General features: G+C 36.6%; 1 protein-coding gene and 1 non-coding gene across 2 annotated transcripts in view; both read left to right on the forward strand.

Moving 5' to 3' along the window:
* LOC126260915 (aldehyde dehydrogenase 1A1-like) overlaps positions 1–16,979 on the forward strand; it is a 98,626-nt gene extending 81,647 nt beyond the window's left edge. Inside the window, exons 8-12 of the mRNA XM_049958374.1 lie at positions 606–790; positions 14,268–14,432; positions 14,797–14,954; positions 16,686–16,760; positions 16,841–16,979. Of these exons, the coding sequence (XP_049814331.1) occupies positions 606–790; positions 14,268–14,432; positions 14,797–14,954; positions 16,686–16,760; positions 16,841–16,910 (653 nt within the window). The 3' untranslated portion in view covers positions 16,911–16,979. The remainder of the gene's footprint in view (positions 1–605; positions 791–14,267; positions 14,433–14,796; positions 14,955–16,685; positions 16,761–16,840) is intronic.
* On the forward strand, positions 5,858–5,932 carry Trnas-uga (transfer RNA serine (anticodon UGA)). The gene has a single exon. It is a non-coding gene; the product is annotated as a tRNA-Ser (tRNA).
* Positions 16,980–17,782: the final 803 nt, after the last annotated feature.

The raw sequence follows: 17,782 nt of genomic DNA on the forward strand, positions 1-17,782 counted from the left end.
TGTTAGATTTCTCTCTTATCACAGCCAGAAAGTGTAGAGAAGCAAAAAATATAGATAAATTGGAACACTAGTTTACATACATACACACTATATCTTTCAAGCAAACTAAGTTTTTTGTGTTTGAAAAGTATATATTCCTACTACCTCACCCAACAGCACAGAAATCATTTTGCCTGTAAAATGTTGTGCAGCTGTCCATTACTGTAAAATATGAAACCATAACAGGTAAAAGTAACTCTGGGATGTATGCAGCATTTGCATATGAAGTGTAGAGTATATGCTTAAGATCAATGAACAGTGAGATGATATGAAGTGATACAGACTGTTACTACATCATTTGCAACTTTTAGTGTGCCTATTCCAACACAATTTAATATTTTGATAACCAGTAAGTTTGATTATGGAAGAAATTGCCTTCTAATTTTGGTAAAGCTAATTAGTTGCCTAACTCAGTTGTTATTCCAATTATCTCTTCTCTAATGTGACTGCTGACATACCAATGCATCTTTCATGTTGTTCTGTATTGACAAAACTTTGATATGTGATGTAAAAAACAAAAACTGTCATAGCAGCAGTAATAATAACACAATCATCATGTGTTTCAGTTGATGAAGCAGTACAGATAGCACATGATGCACTGTTCATCAACCAGGGACAAGTCTGCTGTGGAGGAACAAGAACTTTTGTGCATGAGGATATATATGATGAATTTGTTAAGAAAGCAAAAGCAAAAGCTGAAGCAAGGAAAGTTGGTGATCCTCTGGCAGATGGCATTATTCAAGGTCCTCAGGTAATAAATCAATCTATTGAATAAATCATTCTCTTGCACAGAAAACTGTATACATCAAGTATAGCATTAAATTCCAGAAATCCCTGCGGATTTAATGAATTTTTTTCCACAATTAATGCATATTTCTGCAACCGAGGAACAGTAATTTCTAATACATAATGAGACGAAATTGCAAGGGCAATGAATGGCAGACTAATACTTACCTTCCATGCAACTTTACAATTTCATCAGTAAATTCTCCACTTGACACAAATAATAAAATAATACAGTTTGAAATTAATCAGTCTTTAGAAGGAAAATGTTAAGGGTAATCACATGCATCCACACTCACACTTTGCAAAGCACTATCAAGTGCATGGTAGAAGGTATTGCCCATTGTTCCAATTATTAGGGCTTCTTCTCATTCCGTTCACATATGGAGTGTGGCAAAAATGATTACTTCATGCATTTGTGTATGCTGTAATTGATTGAAGCTTGTCTTTGCAAACTCTATGAGAATGATTCATAGGGGATTGATGCATATTTTTATATTCATCACATGAAATTGGTTCATGAAACTTTCTAAGCAGGTTCTCGTGGGATGGATTGCATATCTTAGCATTTGCCAGTTCACTTTCTTCTTCATCTCTGTGACACTCTCCCATAGTCAAACAGACTTGTGACCATTAATGCAGCCCTCCTTTTTATACATTCAGTATCCCTGTTACAGTGGTGGATTTAGCCTGTCAGAGGTCTGAGGTGGCAGAGCTAAATCAGGCCCCCAATCTACTAAGAAACTGATGTATTTGTAATGGGTACATTTAGCAACAAATAAATAATATAGATGTAATTGTTGATAGACAAAAAAAATAAGTGCTCAAGTAATTGCAACACATGTAATTTAAATTTTGGGTGAGGAATTTAGAATACGGATCAGCATTTAGTGCAGCAACCATCAGGTAGAGTACAAAGAAATAAAAAAGAACATAAAGGAACATTACCTTTTATTTTATATGATGGGAAACAAAGCTTGTACATTTACAATGTCAGTTAGCTTTGTAGCTTTAGTAAAAGATAGTAGTTTTTATTCATGTTATTATAGTACATGTTTTTGTGCCTTTATTTCACAAAAATTCTCAAAAATGTCATAGAAATCTATTTCCTTTGAAACTTTTCTTTGAACTGCTAAAATTGACAGAGTGGGTAGACATTCTGGATTCACTGTAGAATCACTAGTTGCTTCAAGCAGAAAATTTGTTTTACAATTTGGAAAATTTTGATGACATCCTTCATGGCCATGTATCGTTTTAACAATTTCTGTATAAATTGGTCTATACATTTAAAGACTGATCCATGAACTGCTTCTTGAGTTGACAATCTAGCATCATGAAATAGATCACCCAATATTGTTTTATTTACCCTCCTCCTTCCTAGTCAATCACTGTTAATGTCTGAATAAATGTATTTTTTAATGTCAAAAGTATCAGCCTTCTCTGTAATTACAGTTCATTCCTTCACTAAAAACTCATTCAGGGATTTTAATTTGGCAAATCTTTTATCCAGAGTCTTTTTTTTAGAGACTGTAGATATTGTTGGACTAAATTTAGTACCTGCAGTATTGTGTGCCAAAAGTTGATGTAGAATATTTTGTTGTACTTCTCCATGTTCACCTGAGATTGATATGGGTATGTCATAACCTTGAGTCCTGCACATCGCAGTATCCAGTTAACCTTTTTGCAGTTGCTGTTGAAAGTCTTTAACATATCCTTTGCAGTTTTTCCTAACATAGAAAAACCCCATGAAAGATTCTCAAACTTTCACCACGTTGTCTTCTATTGGGACAGATCTAATTATTTGACTCATTTGGTCAGTTTTGTTGTCACCAGGAATACTATCAAAATTATTACATAATAGTTAGCCTTTTTTGAATTTGCAGTAACTTTTTCTGTAATATGTTCACCCAAAATAAAAATATATTCATTTTATATCCCTTTGGACAAATATGAAGGTACCCTCTTGGAGCTACCAGTAAACTCTTCAAGTTTTAAATAATGCTCTTTCAATACTGGATCTTATTTCACCATCAACTGTGCCAATTCTAAGAAATTTTTTCTGTTTTCTTATGGAGTGTCTTCCAAATGACTATGGAAAGTGAGGTTTTGCTGGGCTAACAATAGTGTAATATCTAATGGTGATGTAAAAATTTTCCTCATTTCTTGGCCTCATCATCGACAATATTTCTGATTGTTCTTGTCAATAGTTTTATTAAGTTTCAAGCCCATAGAGAGGGTTTTCCATTTTTCTAAATTTGATAGGTGTGCAGGCAGTGATTCATGCTTTGTTTCTTTGATATCATTGGATTCAATTTCCACCAGTGACAGAAGCCAGATATATATTTATTTTTGTTGGTATCATCCTCAAAGACAAATAATCAACAGTAAAAACAGTACAGTTTCTTTGTCCATGGTGAGTATAGCATCCATTTCCTTAAATATTTAGCCTTGTTCATATGTGAGTCAAACCACAATGAAGTTAAGCATTGATGTGTTCCTTTAGTGTGTTTATCAGGTGTTTCTGCAGATTCAAAAGGTTCCTCATTTGTTTGATATATTTCACTATCCTTTTCAGTAATCGCAGTTGCAATATGCTCTGGAAAAGGTATTTGCTAGTATGCAGTTCATTGGATGAAAAGGAGTTGAAGTTAAATGCATCATAAATATGTTTATGGAGTGATTTCTTTATCAGTCCTATATTTTTCATCTTTTTTTCAGTGTCGTTTATGTCAATCATGCAGTAATCATGCAGTAATCTTTCCACCTGCTTATGGAGTCTCAACATCAATTTACTGCAGCCAGTTTCAACAGATTGATTACCATTTTGTTCACCATTTTTATTTTCTCAATGAGCAAATAAGTATTTGGATAAAGATAGCTGCTGGTAAACCTTTCAGGATGTGAGGTCATGGTCCAAGGAATTCTTTGATCATCTAAATAAAAGTAATCCAAAAATCCAGTTCACCATGGAAATGGCAAATGCTAACAGAATATCTTTCTTGGATGTTTTAGTTGGGAGATGGTCTGATGGAAGTTTGGAACATAAAGTTTTTCGGAAAGTAACACATACAGACAGATATTTGTATAAAAATTCCAATCACCATCCACAACAAAAGAGAGGTGTCATTAAAAGTTTGTCGATAGAGCTGAACAGATATGCACATCAGCACACCTGGATGCTGAAATAAAACATCTGAAGCAGGCCTTCAAGAAAAATGGCTACTCAGGTAAATAGAATTTTTACCAAGGAACAGACGGCCAAAGGACAAGGACGAACCACAATGATGGAAAAATACAGTTCCTCTCCTTTTTATTAAAAAAGTAGCAGATCAGATTGGTAAGATTTTACAGACACATGACATCAGACCAGTCTTTAGACGAATACAGAAAATAAATCAAGTACTCCAATCTGTGAAGGATAAAGGCCCTCCTCTGTCAACATGTGGTGTATACAAAATTCCGTGTACGTGTGCAAAGTTTGTATTGGAACCACCAAGAGGAGCTCAAATACACTGCTAAAAGAGCACAAAAGTTTTTGATGACTAGGAAAACTAGAGAAATCAGCTGTAGCAGAGCATGCTCTTTAGACAGGAAACCACAAAGTGAATTTTTATGAAACAGAAATTTTCTCTACAACATCAAATTTTTATCCACGACTATGTAGAGAAGCCACTGAAATTCATAAGCATCAGGATCATTTTAATAGGAAAGAGGAGGCAATGAAACTTAGTGACATATGGATAGTCACTCTGCAGAATCACTAGAAAATTTTATTTTTGACAAGACAACGATCAATAGTTAAGTTTTATCTTTGACAAGGATCATCTCTGCTCATCATATGTTACTTTGACCACACCCACTTCCCTACAGTATACAGGGTGTTACAGAAAGGTACGGCCAAACTTTCAGGAAACATTCCTCACACACAAAGAAAGAAAATATGTTATGTGGACATGTGTCCGGAAACGCTTATTTTCCATGTCAGAGCTCATTTTATTACTTCTCTTCAAATCACATTAATCATGGAATGGAAACACACAGCAACAGAACATACCAGCATGACTTCAAACACTTTGTTACAGGAAATGTTCAAAATTTCCTCCGTTAGCGAGGATACATGCATCCACCCTCCATCGCATGGAATCCCTGATGCGCTGATGCAGCCCTGGAGAATGGCGTATTGTATCACAGCCATCCACAATATGAGCATGAAGAGTCTCTACATTTGGTACCGGGGTTGCATAGACAAGAGCTTTCAAATGCCCCCTTAAATGAAAGTCAAGAGGGTTGAGGTCAGGAGAGCGTGGAGGCCATGGAATTGGTCCGCCTCTACCAATCCATCGGTCACTGAATCTGTTGTTGAGAAGCGTACGCACACTTCGACTGAAATGTGCAGGAGCTCCATCATGCATGAACCACATGTTATGTCGTACTTGTAAAGGCACATGTTCTAGCAGCACAGTTAGAGTATCCCGTATGAAATCATGATAACGTGCTCCATTGAGTGTAGGTGGAAGTACATGGGGTCCAATCAAGACATCACCAAGAATGCCTGCCCAAACGTCCACAGAAAATCTGTGTTGATGACGTGATTGCACAATTGCATGCGGATTCTTGTCAGCCCACACTAGTTGATTGTGAAAATTTACAATTTGATCATCAGAATCGAGAAGTACAGTACATACTGATGAAACTAAAATGAGCTCTAACATGGAAATTAAATTTTTGCGAACACATCTCCACATAACATCTTTTCTTTATTTGTGTGTGAGGAATGTTTCCTGATAGTTTGGCCATACCTTTTTGTAACACCCTGTATATGTCACTACCAGATGTCCAACCAGTCAGTCGGCAAGACTCAGCAGAGGAGCGCCTCTTAGGATGTCCAGCGCAGTCCTGGACGAAACGTTGAGAACAGAAGAAACTTCCTGGCAGATTAAAACTGTGTGCCCGACCGAGACTCGAACTCGGGACCTTTGCCTTTCGCGGGCAAGGTACTGGCAGAAGTAAAGTTGTGAGTACCGGGCGTGAGTCGTGCTTCGGTAGCTCAGTTGGTAGAGCACTTGCCCGTGAAAGGCAAAGGTCCCGAGTTCGAGTCTCGGTCGGGCACACAGTTTTAATCTGCCAGGAAGTTTCATATCAGCGCACACTCCGCTGCAGAGTGAAAATCTCATTCTGAGAACAGAAGAGTTTCTTGGGTCACAACCTCACATCTTGAAAGGTTTACCAGCAGTTATGTCATCCGGCCGTGAAAGCCTTCTATGATTTGGATAAAGATCCAGCTAGTGATTTAGCTTCTTCAGTTTTTACTTTCCTGAGTTTTGTTTTCTGAGAGCCAGATGGGTGAATCCATTTCACTAAAAAAAAAATTCACAAGACTATTTCAGCGACAGATCATGACCTACACATTCAAAAAAAGTAATTTTTTTCTCTTCATGTAGCCTACATGCTTGTGGTAGATAGTACAAATGAATGTTGTGTGTGGTGTTTATATTGTGACTGACAATAAAATAGATTTTGTCAGAGTATTTTTATTTTACTGTTTCATAAAGCATTATTTGTTTGTTAAGCATCATGATTCTGCAGTTTGTAACACATTTTGATATTACAACAAATAGTTATTTGCTGCAAAACATTGTAAAGAAAGAGCCTATGTTTGCAAAGGATTATAGAACTTTAGGTGTCCATGCATTTCTGATCCCGATTGCATGTACTAGAATATTTTGAGTTAATAATAAGTTAATTAGAAATGTAGGTACCTATTTTTTTGACTTTCCTTAGACACATGACTATACATTCACTTTTTAAACTCACTTAACCAAATAAACAATTAAATTAATTACATAGTATTTGTAATTGAGCTATATGAAGAATGAAATGGATTGAAGTTAACACTAAAATCTACATATTCATGCATGAGCATTTACTCTTGACAGGTACTCTCTGACTGACAGTTTCCACTGCAAGTCAAAGAGAAGACCTGCAACAGCTTCTGTCATCCAACATTTTGTCCCCTAACAAGTTACAAGTTATAACATAATTGATGAAGGCTGACATAGCACTGTGAAGGTAACATCAATCCAATGTTACGGAATTTTGTAAGCCACAACACTGATCACAAATATTCATTTGTTCAGTTACTGGTTTCAGTTATTTTGTGATTAATGTAAATACAGAAATGTGCATATGTTAAAAAAGTGTACATAATGGTAAGTTAACAACTGTAATAAGCAGTGTTGTAATATACATAGACTGCCTGTATTGGACCCAAAGCCTGTTTTCCACTATATGAAAAGCTTTCATATGGATTATTTCCTGACAGAACTCTGTTCCTCCCCCTGTTGCTCACATTTTTCTTGCTGTGGCTTCAGTGAATCTATTGTGCCCACAGCCTTTTTATCATGGTTTGATATGCTGATTTTTTTTTCAATTTGCTTATTTGTGTGTTGTACATGTCACAGACTACCTCTAGGCACTAGCTTTTGTAATATTAATGATAGGACATTACCATATTTTTGTTTAGCCTTGGCGCTTTAATTAATTTTATTCCACATTCTCTTCATTTTCATTATCTCTTGGCCCCCTGTTGCGAGTGGTTTCTCAGATCTGTTTTTGATAATCCCACTGTGTCTGTGACTTATCTCATCATTTGACAAGCTGCTGTCAGTTAACTTTATTGTTCTGCATATGGCATATACACATACTTGCAGCTACCCTTCAGAATTTGAAGTAATATTTCTACTGTGACTCATATTATAATTCTAGCTCCCTTTTAACTGCATTTTATATATTGAATTCAGTTGTATGCAGATGAAGTCTATTAACTTTGTATTACACCATTGCAAACTGTACTTGGCCAACAACATCTAGTAGCCACACCACCCTCAGCTGTTTGGAACAGTGTTGTAAGCACAGTTTGCAAGCAACAACCTGACATTACAGGACATGTGTGGTTATTACACGCATTAAAAAAAAAGTTTTGCATCACTCTGGCTCCCAGAACTCCTGAAGACAGACGTTGACTGTGGATATTGTATCACAGACACAGTCCCTTTGACTGTTCAGAGATGTCACTAAACCCTCCCATAGATGTAAACAACCATACACGAGCAGCACCTATTAGATGGAGGGCATCCAACAGCCAATCAGTTCCAGTCATTCCACCAGGAAGGAGGGACATGGCTTGTGTTGTCTGTAGTTCAACCTGACTTTATGTCAGGAAGGGCTCTCAACAAGGGAAGTGTCCAGGCATCTTGGAGTGAACCAAAGCGATGTTGTCTGGACATGGAGGAGATACAGACAGACAGGAACTGCCGATGACATGTCTTGCTCAGGCCACCCAAAGGCTACTACTGCAGTGGATAACCACTACCTATGGATTATGGCTTGGAGGAACACTGACAGCAATGCCACTGTGTTGAATAATTCTTTTTGAGCAGCCACAGCATGTCGTATTATGACTCAGACTGTGCGCAATAAGCTGCATGATGCACAACTTCACACCCGATGTCCATGGCGAGATCCATCTTTGCAACCATCACACCATGCAGCACGGTACAGATGGGCCCAACAATAAGCCGAATGGATCGCTCAGAATTGGCATCAGATTATCTTCCCCGATGAGTGTCACATATGCCTTCAACATGACAGTTGTTGGAGTCATGTTTTGAGGCAACCCAGTCAGACTGAACGCCTTAGACACACTGTCTAGTCACTGCAGCAAGGTGGAGGTTCCCTGCTGTTTTGGGGTGGCATTATGTGGGGCTGACATACACTGCTGGTGGACATGGAAGGCACCATAACCTGAATGTCATCCTCCAACCGATAGTGCAACCATATCAGCAGCATATTGGCAAAGCATTCGTCTTCATGGATGACAGTTCGCACCCATATCTACATCTACATCTACATCTATACTCCGCGAGCCACCTTACGGTGTGTGGCGGAGGGTACTTATTGTACCACTATCTGATCCCCCCTTCCCTGTTCCATTCACGAATTGTGCGTGGGAAGAACGACTGCTTGTAAGTCTCCGTATTTGCTCTAATTTCTCGGATCTTTTCGTTGTGATCATTACGCGAGATATATGTGGGCGGTAGTAATATGTTGCCCATCTCTTCCCGGAATGTGCTCTCTCGTAATTTCGATAATAAACCTCTCCGTATTGCGTAACGCCTTTCTTGAAGTGTCCGCCACTGGAGCTTGTTCAGCATCTCCGTAACGCTCTCGCGCTGACTAAATGTCCCCATGACGAATCGCGCTGCTTTTCGCTGGATCATGTCTATCTCTTCTATTAATCCAACCTGGTAAGGGTCCCATACTGATGAGCAATACTCAAGAATCAGACGAACAAGCGTTTTGTAAGCTACTTCTTTCGTCGATGAGTCACATTTTCTTAGAATTCTTCCTATGAATCTCAACCTGGCGCCTGCTTTTCCCACTATTTGTTTTATGTGATCATTCCACTTCAGATCGCTCCGGATAGTAACTCCTAAGTATTTTACGGTCGTTACCGCTTCCAATGATTTACCACCTATGGCATAATCGTACTGGAATGGATTTCTGCCCCTATGTATGCGCATTATATTACATTTATCTACGTTTAGGGAAAACTGCCAGCTGTCGCACCATTCATTAATCCTCTGCAGGTCTTCCTGGAGTACGTACGAGTCTTCTGATGTTGCTACTTTCTTGTAGACAACCGTGTCATCTGCAAATAGCCTCACGGAGCTACCGATGTTGTCAACTAAGTCATTTATGTATATCGTGCACATCTTGTGAATGACTTCCTTCAGCTTAACGACATCGCTCAGCTAGAGTGGCCAGCATGTTCTTCAGATATGAACCCTATTGAACATGCCTGGGATAGACTGAAAAGGGCTGTTTATGGATGATGTGACCCACCAACCACTCTGAGGAATCTACACCAAATCACTATTGAGGAGTGGGACAATCTGGACCAACAGTGCCTTGATGAACTTGTGCGTAGTATGCCACAATGAATATGGGCATGCATCAATGCAAGACGACATGCTACTGGGTATAAGAGGTACCGGTGTGTGCAGCAATCAGGACCACCACCTCTGAAGGTCTCGCTGTATGGTGGTACAACATGCAACTTGTGGTTTTCATGAGCAATAAAAAGGGCAGAAATGATGTTTGTGTTGATCTCTATTTCAATTTTCTGCACAGTTTCCGGAGTTCTCAGAGCTGAGGTGATTGCAAAACTTTTTTTGATGTGTGTATTTTATTGTGATTTTACTCTATGTGACAATGCCACTTAAGGCTACATACTTTAATTATTTTCTCTGTTAACTTCAGGAAGAGAGATATGTTTGCTAAGCTTCCAGTCTGTGTATATTATGACACTGCTTATTAAATTTGTAGTTTACCATTATGAACATTTTTATAACATATGCACATTTCTGTATTTAGATTAATCTCAAGATAATTGATATGATCAAAACCAGTAAATGAATAAATGATTATTTGTGATCAATATTGTGGCTTACAAAAAAGTTCAAACTGATTGCCCTCATTTCTGTTCTTTAATAGGTATATTGTCCCTACTACAAATGAAATCATCATATGATTTCCCTCTTGTTTGGATCTATTGTTTATGTTTCACATCAAAGCCACTATCGAGAATGTGCTGATTATTATTTATTTAGTCCATCGAATCCTGCACGTACAAGATATACAAGGGTACTGGACAAACTTGAAATTTTTAGAACAAAACTTCACTTTATGATATGTGATACAATTTTTAAGCCATAAATTATACAACATTGCTGAACAGATTAGTTTATGTGTGATAATACACTAATTACTGAGCACAGCACAGCTCATCAGACCATATCACAGTTAAGAAACTTAGTCAGCTGCACATAAACAATAGCAAAAATAAAAAATAATACACAGAAACATAACAGCAGAATTCACAACAGTTATATACAATAAACTTATACATACTACAGTACAGCCACTCTGTAGACTAAGAGTACCAGAATTTTTTACGTCAAATACAATTGTAGATATTCATCAACAGAATAAAAAGAATGCTTAAGTAAGATTTTTTACCTTATTCCTAAATGCATTTATATTTTCCTTAATTGATGGCAGTATCTTATTGTAAAGCACACTGCCCATATTTCTGACACCAAGCAAGCTTTTGGCCATCTTTGACTATTTAGGTGAATGCCTGCACTAGTACAAGTATTATGATCATGTATAGACTTATTAGTCCAAAACAAATGCAAAGTTTGTAATACATACAGTTTGTAGTACATAAATGCAGGGAACAGGCAGTATTTTCAGTTCCCTGAAAATCAGTTTAGAGGAGGTGTCTGGAGACACCTGTTTCGTTATCTTCAAGGTTTTTTTTTCTTTTTTTTTTTCATCAGAAAAATTTTCCAAACACTGACCCCCACAACTGGATATCATATGAGAGAATGGAGTGTACTAATGTAAAATAAACTGGTTTTAGGGTGGAGATATCACAGGACTGACTAAGAATATGAAAACCATAGCACATACTACTCAGTCTGTTTAGTAGCTTTCCTCTGTGAATATTTCACTGTAAGTTATTGTCCAGCCACACACCAAGAATTTTGATCTCATTGATTTGCTCTATTGTTTCATTGTCAAGTAGTCTGAGTTGCATGTAGGTAGGGTGATTTTAGGAGGCACTGTAAAGCATATGAGCAGTTTTGCTTTTATTTAATGGTAGCTTGTTTTTTGTACCCAAAAAATTAGTCTGTTCATAGAATCTGTTATTAGTTCCTTAACAACCTGGAGAGACAGATTATGAAAAAGGAGATTTGTGTCATCTGCAAACAATACAGGTAAGGCATTAGGCAGATTCCAAGGCAAGAAAAGTAAAGGCCCTAGGACTGAACCTTGAGGGAAACCACACCTGATCATAGTTTTGTTGGATAGAACTCTAATGCTGTCTTTGTTTGAAAATTCAACCACCTGCCTTCTGTTACTGAGGCATGACTGAAACCACATATTGCAAGTGCCTGTGTTGACAAGACATTCTAGTTTTCCAATAAGTGGAGAGTGATTGACTAGGTTAAAGGCGTTAGTCACATCTATAAAAGGACAAGAGACAGAATGTTTGTCATTGAAAGCATTTAGAACTTCATCTGCAAAAGAAAATAAAGTTTCATTAATTGACCTATGAAAACCAAACTGATATTCTATGAGTTGGCAATATTTTTCAAAGAATGAAATTATATGGGAATACATTACTTTTTCTAGGATCTTTGATATGGCAGAAAGAATAGAGTTTGGTTGATTATTGTTGACATCATTTATGTATCCCTTGCTAAACAGAGGAATAACTTTAGCAGTTTTGAAGACATCTGCTAAACAGCCTGTCATTATGGAACTGTTAATTAAATCACAAAGTGGAATTATAATTTACAGAGTAAAATTTTGTAACAAATTATCAGATTTGGCACCAGTCTACATGAAAATGAGATGCTACTTATGTTGATAATATTCAGCATTTGATCTTGAGTTACTCGTGTTAGAAACACTAATGTGCCTGATTTTATAAACTCAGTGGGAAAAGACAGTGCAGGTGAAGTACTCTGTGATACAAGATTAGACACAATACTTGAGAAATGTTTGTTAAAAGTTTTACTTATCTCCTTTGCATCTGATATTTTAGTTGCATTGTGTATTAAATTATCTGGACCTTCTTTAATACTTCTTGTTCCAAGGGTGCTTCTAAAGACATTTGATGTTGCCTTTCTTATTTTCTTATAATTTTTTTATATAATGATTATTTGCTGTTTTCTTAGCCTACTTATAACTCTCCTAAGTATCTTTTTGTATTTTTTATAAATGAATGAAAACTGGGATCATCTGTTCCTTTGCTTTCCACATACTGTTTCCTTTTTGTAGAACAGGAGTTGATTATTCCCTTTGTAATCTATGCCCTATAAACTGATTTATTTGAATTATGAGTTACTAGTCTTTTAAGGGGAAAGGCAATCTTAAAGTAATGGACCACTGTGTCAAGAAATATTTTTGCTTTCATACTTGTACATCCTCACTTCACTTAACACATCCTTCCAGTATTCACAATACAACTATAACTAGATAACCATTTATGCGATATCAGGTGTGTTCAGCAGACAAAAATGTTTCAAAACACTTTTCTGTGGTTAGTTCTGGCATATGAGGTCTAGATGACTCTAGTTTTGTTCTTGATGTCCACAGCTGATAAAACCATTGCTTAAATCTAGATGACTCCACTCTAGTTCTTCTAGTTTACTTACCATATTGATAAAATAAACTCTATAATAATTATAGATAACCTTTGAGAAGGTTAAGAAATTAATAAATCACTGGTAAGCTCTTCATTGCACTTACACACATATTTTTAAACTGCACTTGTAGTACACCTCTGAAGATCAGGCAAAGGTGGCAAGAAACGTCTCATGTAGAATAATTGCAGTTAGCAGACAAGTGGTTATCATTCTACAGTTTTAAGTTTCATGCAGCATTTTACAAAAACTCTGAACATGTCCACTGGCAATTGCCATGCTCTGGTAGTAGGTACCTATGTTCAAATTTTGCATTTGTATGGGGGCATGAACTCAAAACTGCATCTGGCCTTGTTTGGGATTTGATTAAATACAGTGTGGTTGTGTGTGTGTGTGGGGGGGGGGGGGGGAGGGGGGTGGAGAGAAGGGGGGGAATGGCAGAGGGGGGGGGGGGAGGGAGGTGGCTCTTAATCTCGAGGCACTCAAGAATTGAAGGTCCCTGCCCCCGCAGGACCAGGCCCAATGAGAAGGAGGGGGAGGGGGGGGCTGTCCACTCTGCCCCTCCCCTTAGTTCAGTACTACCCTGTCCTGTTACTCCTAAATGGTACAAGTCGCACACACTCGAACAGTGTTCTAGAATAGGTCACACAAGGGTTTTGTATGCAATCTCTGTTGTCGACTTTGACTGCATTTACCCAAGTATTCTAGCATGGAACTGAAGGCTGCCACCTGCTTTACCTACATCTGAGCCGTTGTGATCGTTACATTCCATATCCACACAGATTGTTACACTCCAGTATTTGTATGAGCTGACACACTTAAACTAATTAATACTATAGTCATAGGACACTACTTTTTTTAAAAAAAATTGTGAAGGGCGCAATTTCACAGTTCTGAATATTTGAGGCGAGTTGCTGGTATTTGCACAACATTGAAATTGTGTCAAGATCTGACTGAATATCTTTGTAGCTTCTTTATACATAACTTGTATCATTATCAAGTGTAATACTTGTAGGTATGTTTCAATAAAATGTGGTGTATTTTGAAAAATTCCAGAAGAATTATCGTAAATAGTAACATGGAACCTAAAAACAAAATGCAGGTGTAATGAACTTTTTAGCAGAGTAGGTGCTATATTATGTATCTAAAAAAGAAAATTATTTTCAGATTAATGAAAAGATGATGAATAAGGTTCTGGGTTACATTAAAGCAGGGAAGGAACAAGGAGCCCGTCTTGAATGTGGTGGAGAACGTATAGGTAGAACTGGCTACTTTATCAAGCCAACAGTTTTCTCAAATGTTACTGATGACATGAAAATTGCGAAAGAGGAGGTAAGAACATCATAACATTACCCTTTTTAGTAGCTGAAAGTTGCCTATCTGTGGACTACTCAGAAAGGTTAAGTTTTTCATGTAGAAGTCTGTCTATGATTACCAAATTTTGCTGTTTCTGTGTAAATAATCTATAGGTTTTGATAAATGGTGGTAACACATGAATGTTTACGACACTACAGAAAGTTTAACAACAAATAATAAATGTCTTATGTCTGATTTTCATATCTTTCTCTTATTTTCTAGATAATGTTATACATATGTTCATATCTGTTTGTGAAAAACTTACTCAAATGTAAAAAAATTGCAATACTCTTTTAAAATTTTAAAATATGATTTAAATACTACACAAAAAATATTTCAGATATTCGGACCAGTACAAAGTATTATAAAATTCAAAACTCTGGAAGAAGCCATTGAAAGAGCTAACAATACTACTTATGGGCTAGCATCTGGAATTGTGACTAAAAATATTAATAATGCTCTGATGTATGCTAATGCTCTGGAAGCTGGCAATGTCTGGTAAGTCTTACTCTTGCCACCAACAGCTGCTAAAGATATAAATCAATGCTATTGTTGTCAACAATAATGATGTTGATTTGGTGAGTTAGTTTTGTGCGACTCTTAGTTGTCCCATTGTGCTAAAAAAGTCATTATGATACTGTAATGAGATCTTCCTAATGATCTGTATTTTTTAAAATTTTGGATTGTTATGAAACACCCCAGCTGACAGTGGTGATAGTAACAGTCCTCTATTTTAGTATTAAATCCGGGGACAGCTGAATTTAGCCAAAACTACTATAAACAGTTAATAAAACGTGATCTAGGCTGTTTTGTTCGTTAAATAATGAAACAGATAACTGACTAACCCTATGACAAAATTATGCACTTCTGCTGTATTTTCTTTATTATTTTCACTGGTAGCTCAAATAAAAACATATAATCCAAACACACAGATTGGTCCAAATTCCAGTGTGGCTCACATCAGTGTAAAATTATTTTAAATGGAAATGATATTGCAGCTTGGGCAGCACAATGTTTGCCAGTCTCTCCTCCATGTTGTCTGCCACTCACTGCTCACATTCAGCTGAGGCATTTGCCTTTGAAATGAAGGCTTGTGACATAATTATTATGGTTGCAATTGAGCTACATAGTGGCAACATGTCTTTAATTCAATTGGTATTTTATACAATTCAAAACTGAGCTGAAGGCCAATTTATATAGAATCAGTACATCACAATAAAAATGGGAGTCCATTGTAGTGCTAGTTTGTTTGCATGAAAGTCATGTTTATAAGATGTTCATTGAATGAGATTGACATGAGGATAGAATGGCTAAAACCATGTAAAACATTCACTAAAACTTTCTAAATAAAAATGGAATGCAATGTTATAATATATATCACTGTCATATGTTAGCAAAAAATATAGATGAGAACCTGAGAAAATTCTGGTCCTACATAAAATCTCCAAGCAGGTCAAAGGCTTCTATGCAGTCACTCATTGACCAGTTTGGTGTGGCAATAGAGACAGAAAAAGGAAAGCTGAAGTTTCGAATTTCACATTTAAGATGTCTGCAGAAGGATCATATTGAGATTTTCACTCTGCAATGGAGTGTGCACTGATATGAAACTTCCTGGCAGATTAAAACTGTGTGCTGGACCGAGACTCGAACTCGGGACCTTTGCCTTTCACGGGCAAGTGCTCTACCATCTGCACCATCCAAGCACGACTCACACCCTGTCCTCACAGCTTCACTTCTGCCAGTACCTCGTCTCCTACCTTCCATACCTTACAGAAGCTCTCCTGGGAACCTGAAGGAGAGCTTCTGTTAGGAGAAGACAGATACTGGAATGCATCTAATAAGTGAGAATGTAAAGTGTAGGCACTACGCTGAGATGAAGAGCTTGGCACAAAAGGGGAATTCTGGCTGGCTGCATCAGGCCAGTCAGAAGACTGATGACTAAAAAAAAAAAAAAGTTTAAAAGAGCTGGCTGTGGTAGTCTTAAAGAGATGATTTACTAACATGTTTCCATCTTTGCTTAAAACTGAACTCCACAAACTATTCTTAAAATCATTGATTAATGTTAGAGACATTACTTCCTTGAGATATCATTACTGCTCACTCAGAGTAGTGTATAAAAACAATAAGAAATTTATCAGCAAAGTAATATGTGTTATACTATACTACATATTTTCATCACTTGACAATGTAGTTAATTTCACTTCAATAAGTGATGGTTTATTTTTTAAGGATCAATTGCTACAATGCCTTTTCACCACAAGCACCATTTGGTGGCTACAAGCAGTCAGGAATTGGCAAGGAACTGTAAGTAAATATACAGGTTAACAACTAAAATGAAGTACTTAGTAAAACTACTTTTTATTTATGTCACTAATGTTTTTCAGGGGAGAAGAAACACTGCATGAATATCTAGAGGTAAAGACAGTGTTTGTGAAACTTCCAAAAAAATCATAAGATGTTACAGCAATCAAAGAAGAATTTTATAATGAGCAATATGGAAGTAAAAACTATTGTTTCAAAGTACATCACCTTCTTCTTATTTAACCCCTTTATGCACCTTTTGACAGTAAAACTATAACTAGCATCCAACTTTTGTAGTTCAGTTTAAACAAATGATGGCAACTGTATATACGTACAGGAAACACTGATAAGCCTGGTGAAGAACAAAGATGACCTAGTAAAAATTAACAATGAAAAAGACTGTGGTATATGTTCGCCCATTGAAACTGTAGCAAATAATACAGGATATGTTATCACTTAGTTAATTTCATGTTCCATGGATCATTTGCACAGTAAATTATAATTATTTGGAATGAGTTATTTTACTTTCATGTCACAAATTAATTTACAAAAACGGCTAAATACTGATCATTTATAAAGTAATTTATTATATTTATTATTATTATTATTATTATTATTAAATATACAGATGCAACTGAGTAATATCCACCACCTTTTACACTTTACAATAATAGAAATCCTTTCATGTAGTGGGATGGATTGTAAAGTAGCAACTTTTTCAGTTTTTTTTCAAATTTTAGTTTGCTGTCTGTCAGTTGTCATATAGCACTGAGTAAGCTACTGAAAATTTTAGTTGTGGTATTGTGTACCCCTTTTTACATTAAAGACAATCTAAATGTGGAGTAATGAATGTTATTTTTTCTTCTGGCATTGTTGTTATGTGCATAATTGTTTCTTATGAACTGGAGTGGATTATTTACAACAAACTAATGAAGGAATAACTGTTCTGTGAAGCAGTAATTAGAAAACCCAACACCTTAAACAGATGTCTGCAAGATGATGGTGGGTGAGCACCATATATTATC

Source organism: Schistocerca nitens, chromosome 5 (genome assembly GCF_023898315.1).
Source record: "Schistocerca nitens isolate TAMUIC-IGC-003100 chromosome 5, iqSchNite1.1, whole genome shotgun sequence".
Classification (NCBI taxonomy): domain Eukaryota; kingdom Metazoa; phylum Arthropoda; class Insecta; order Orthoptera; family Acrididae; genus Schistocerca; species Schistocerca nitens.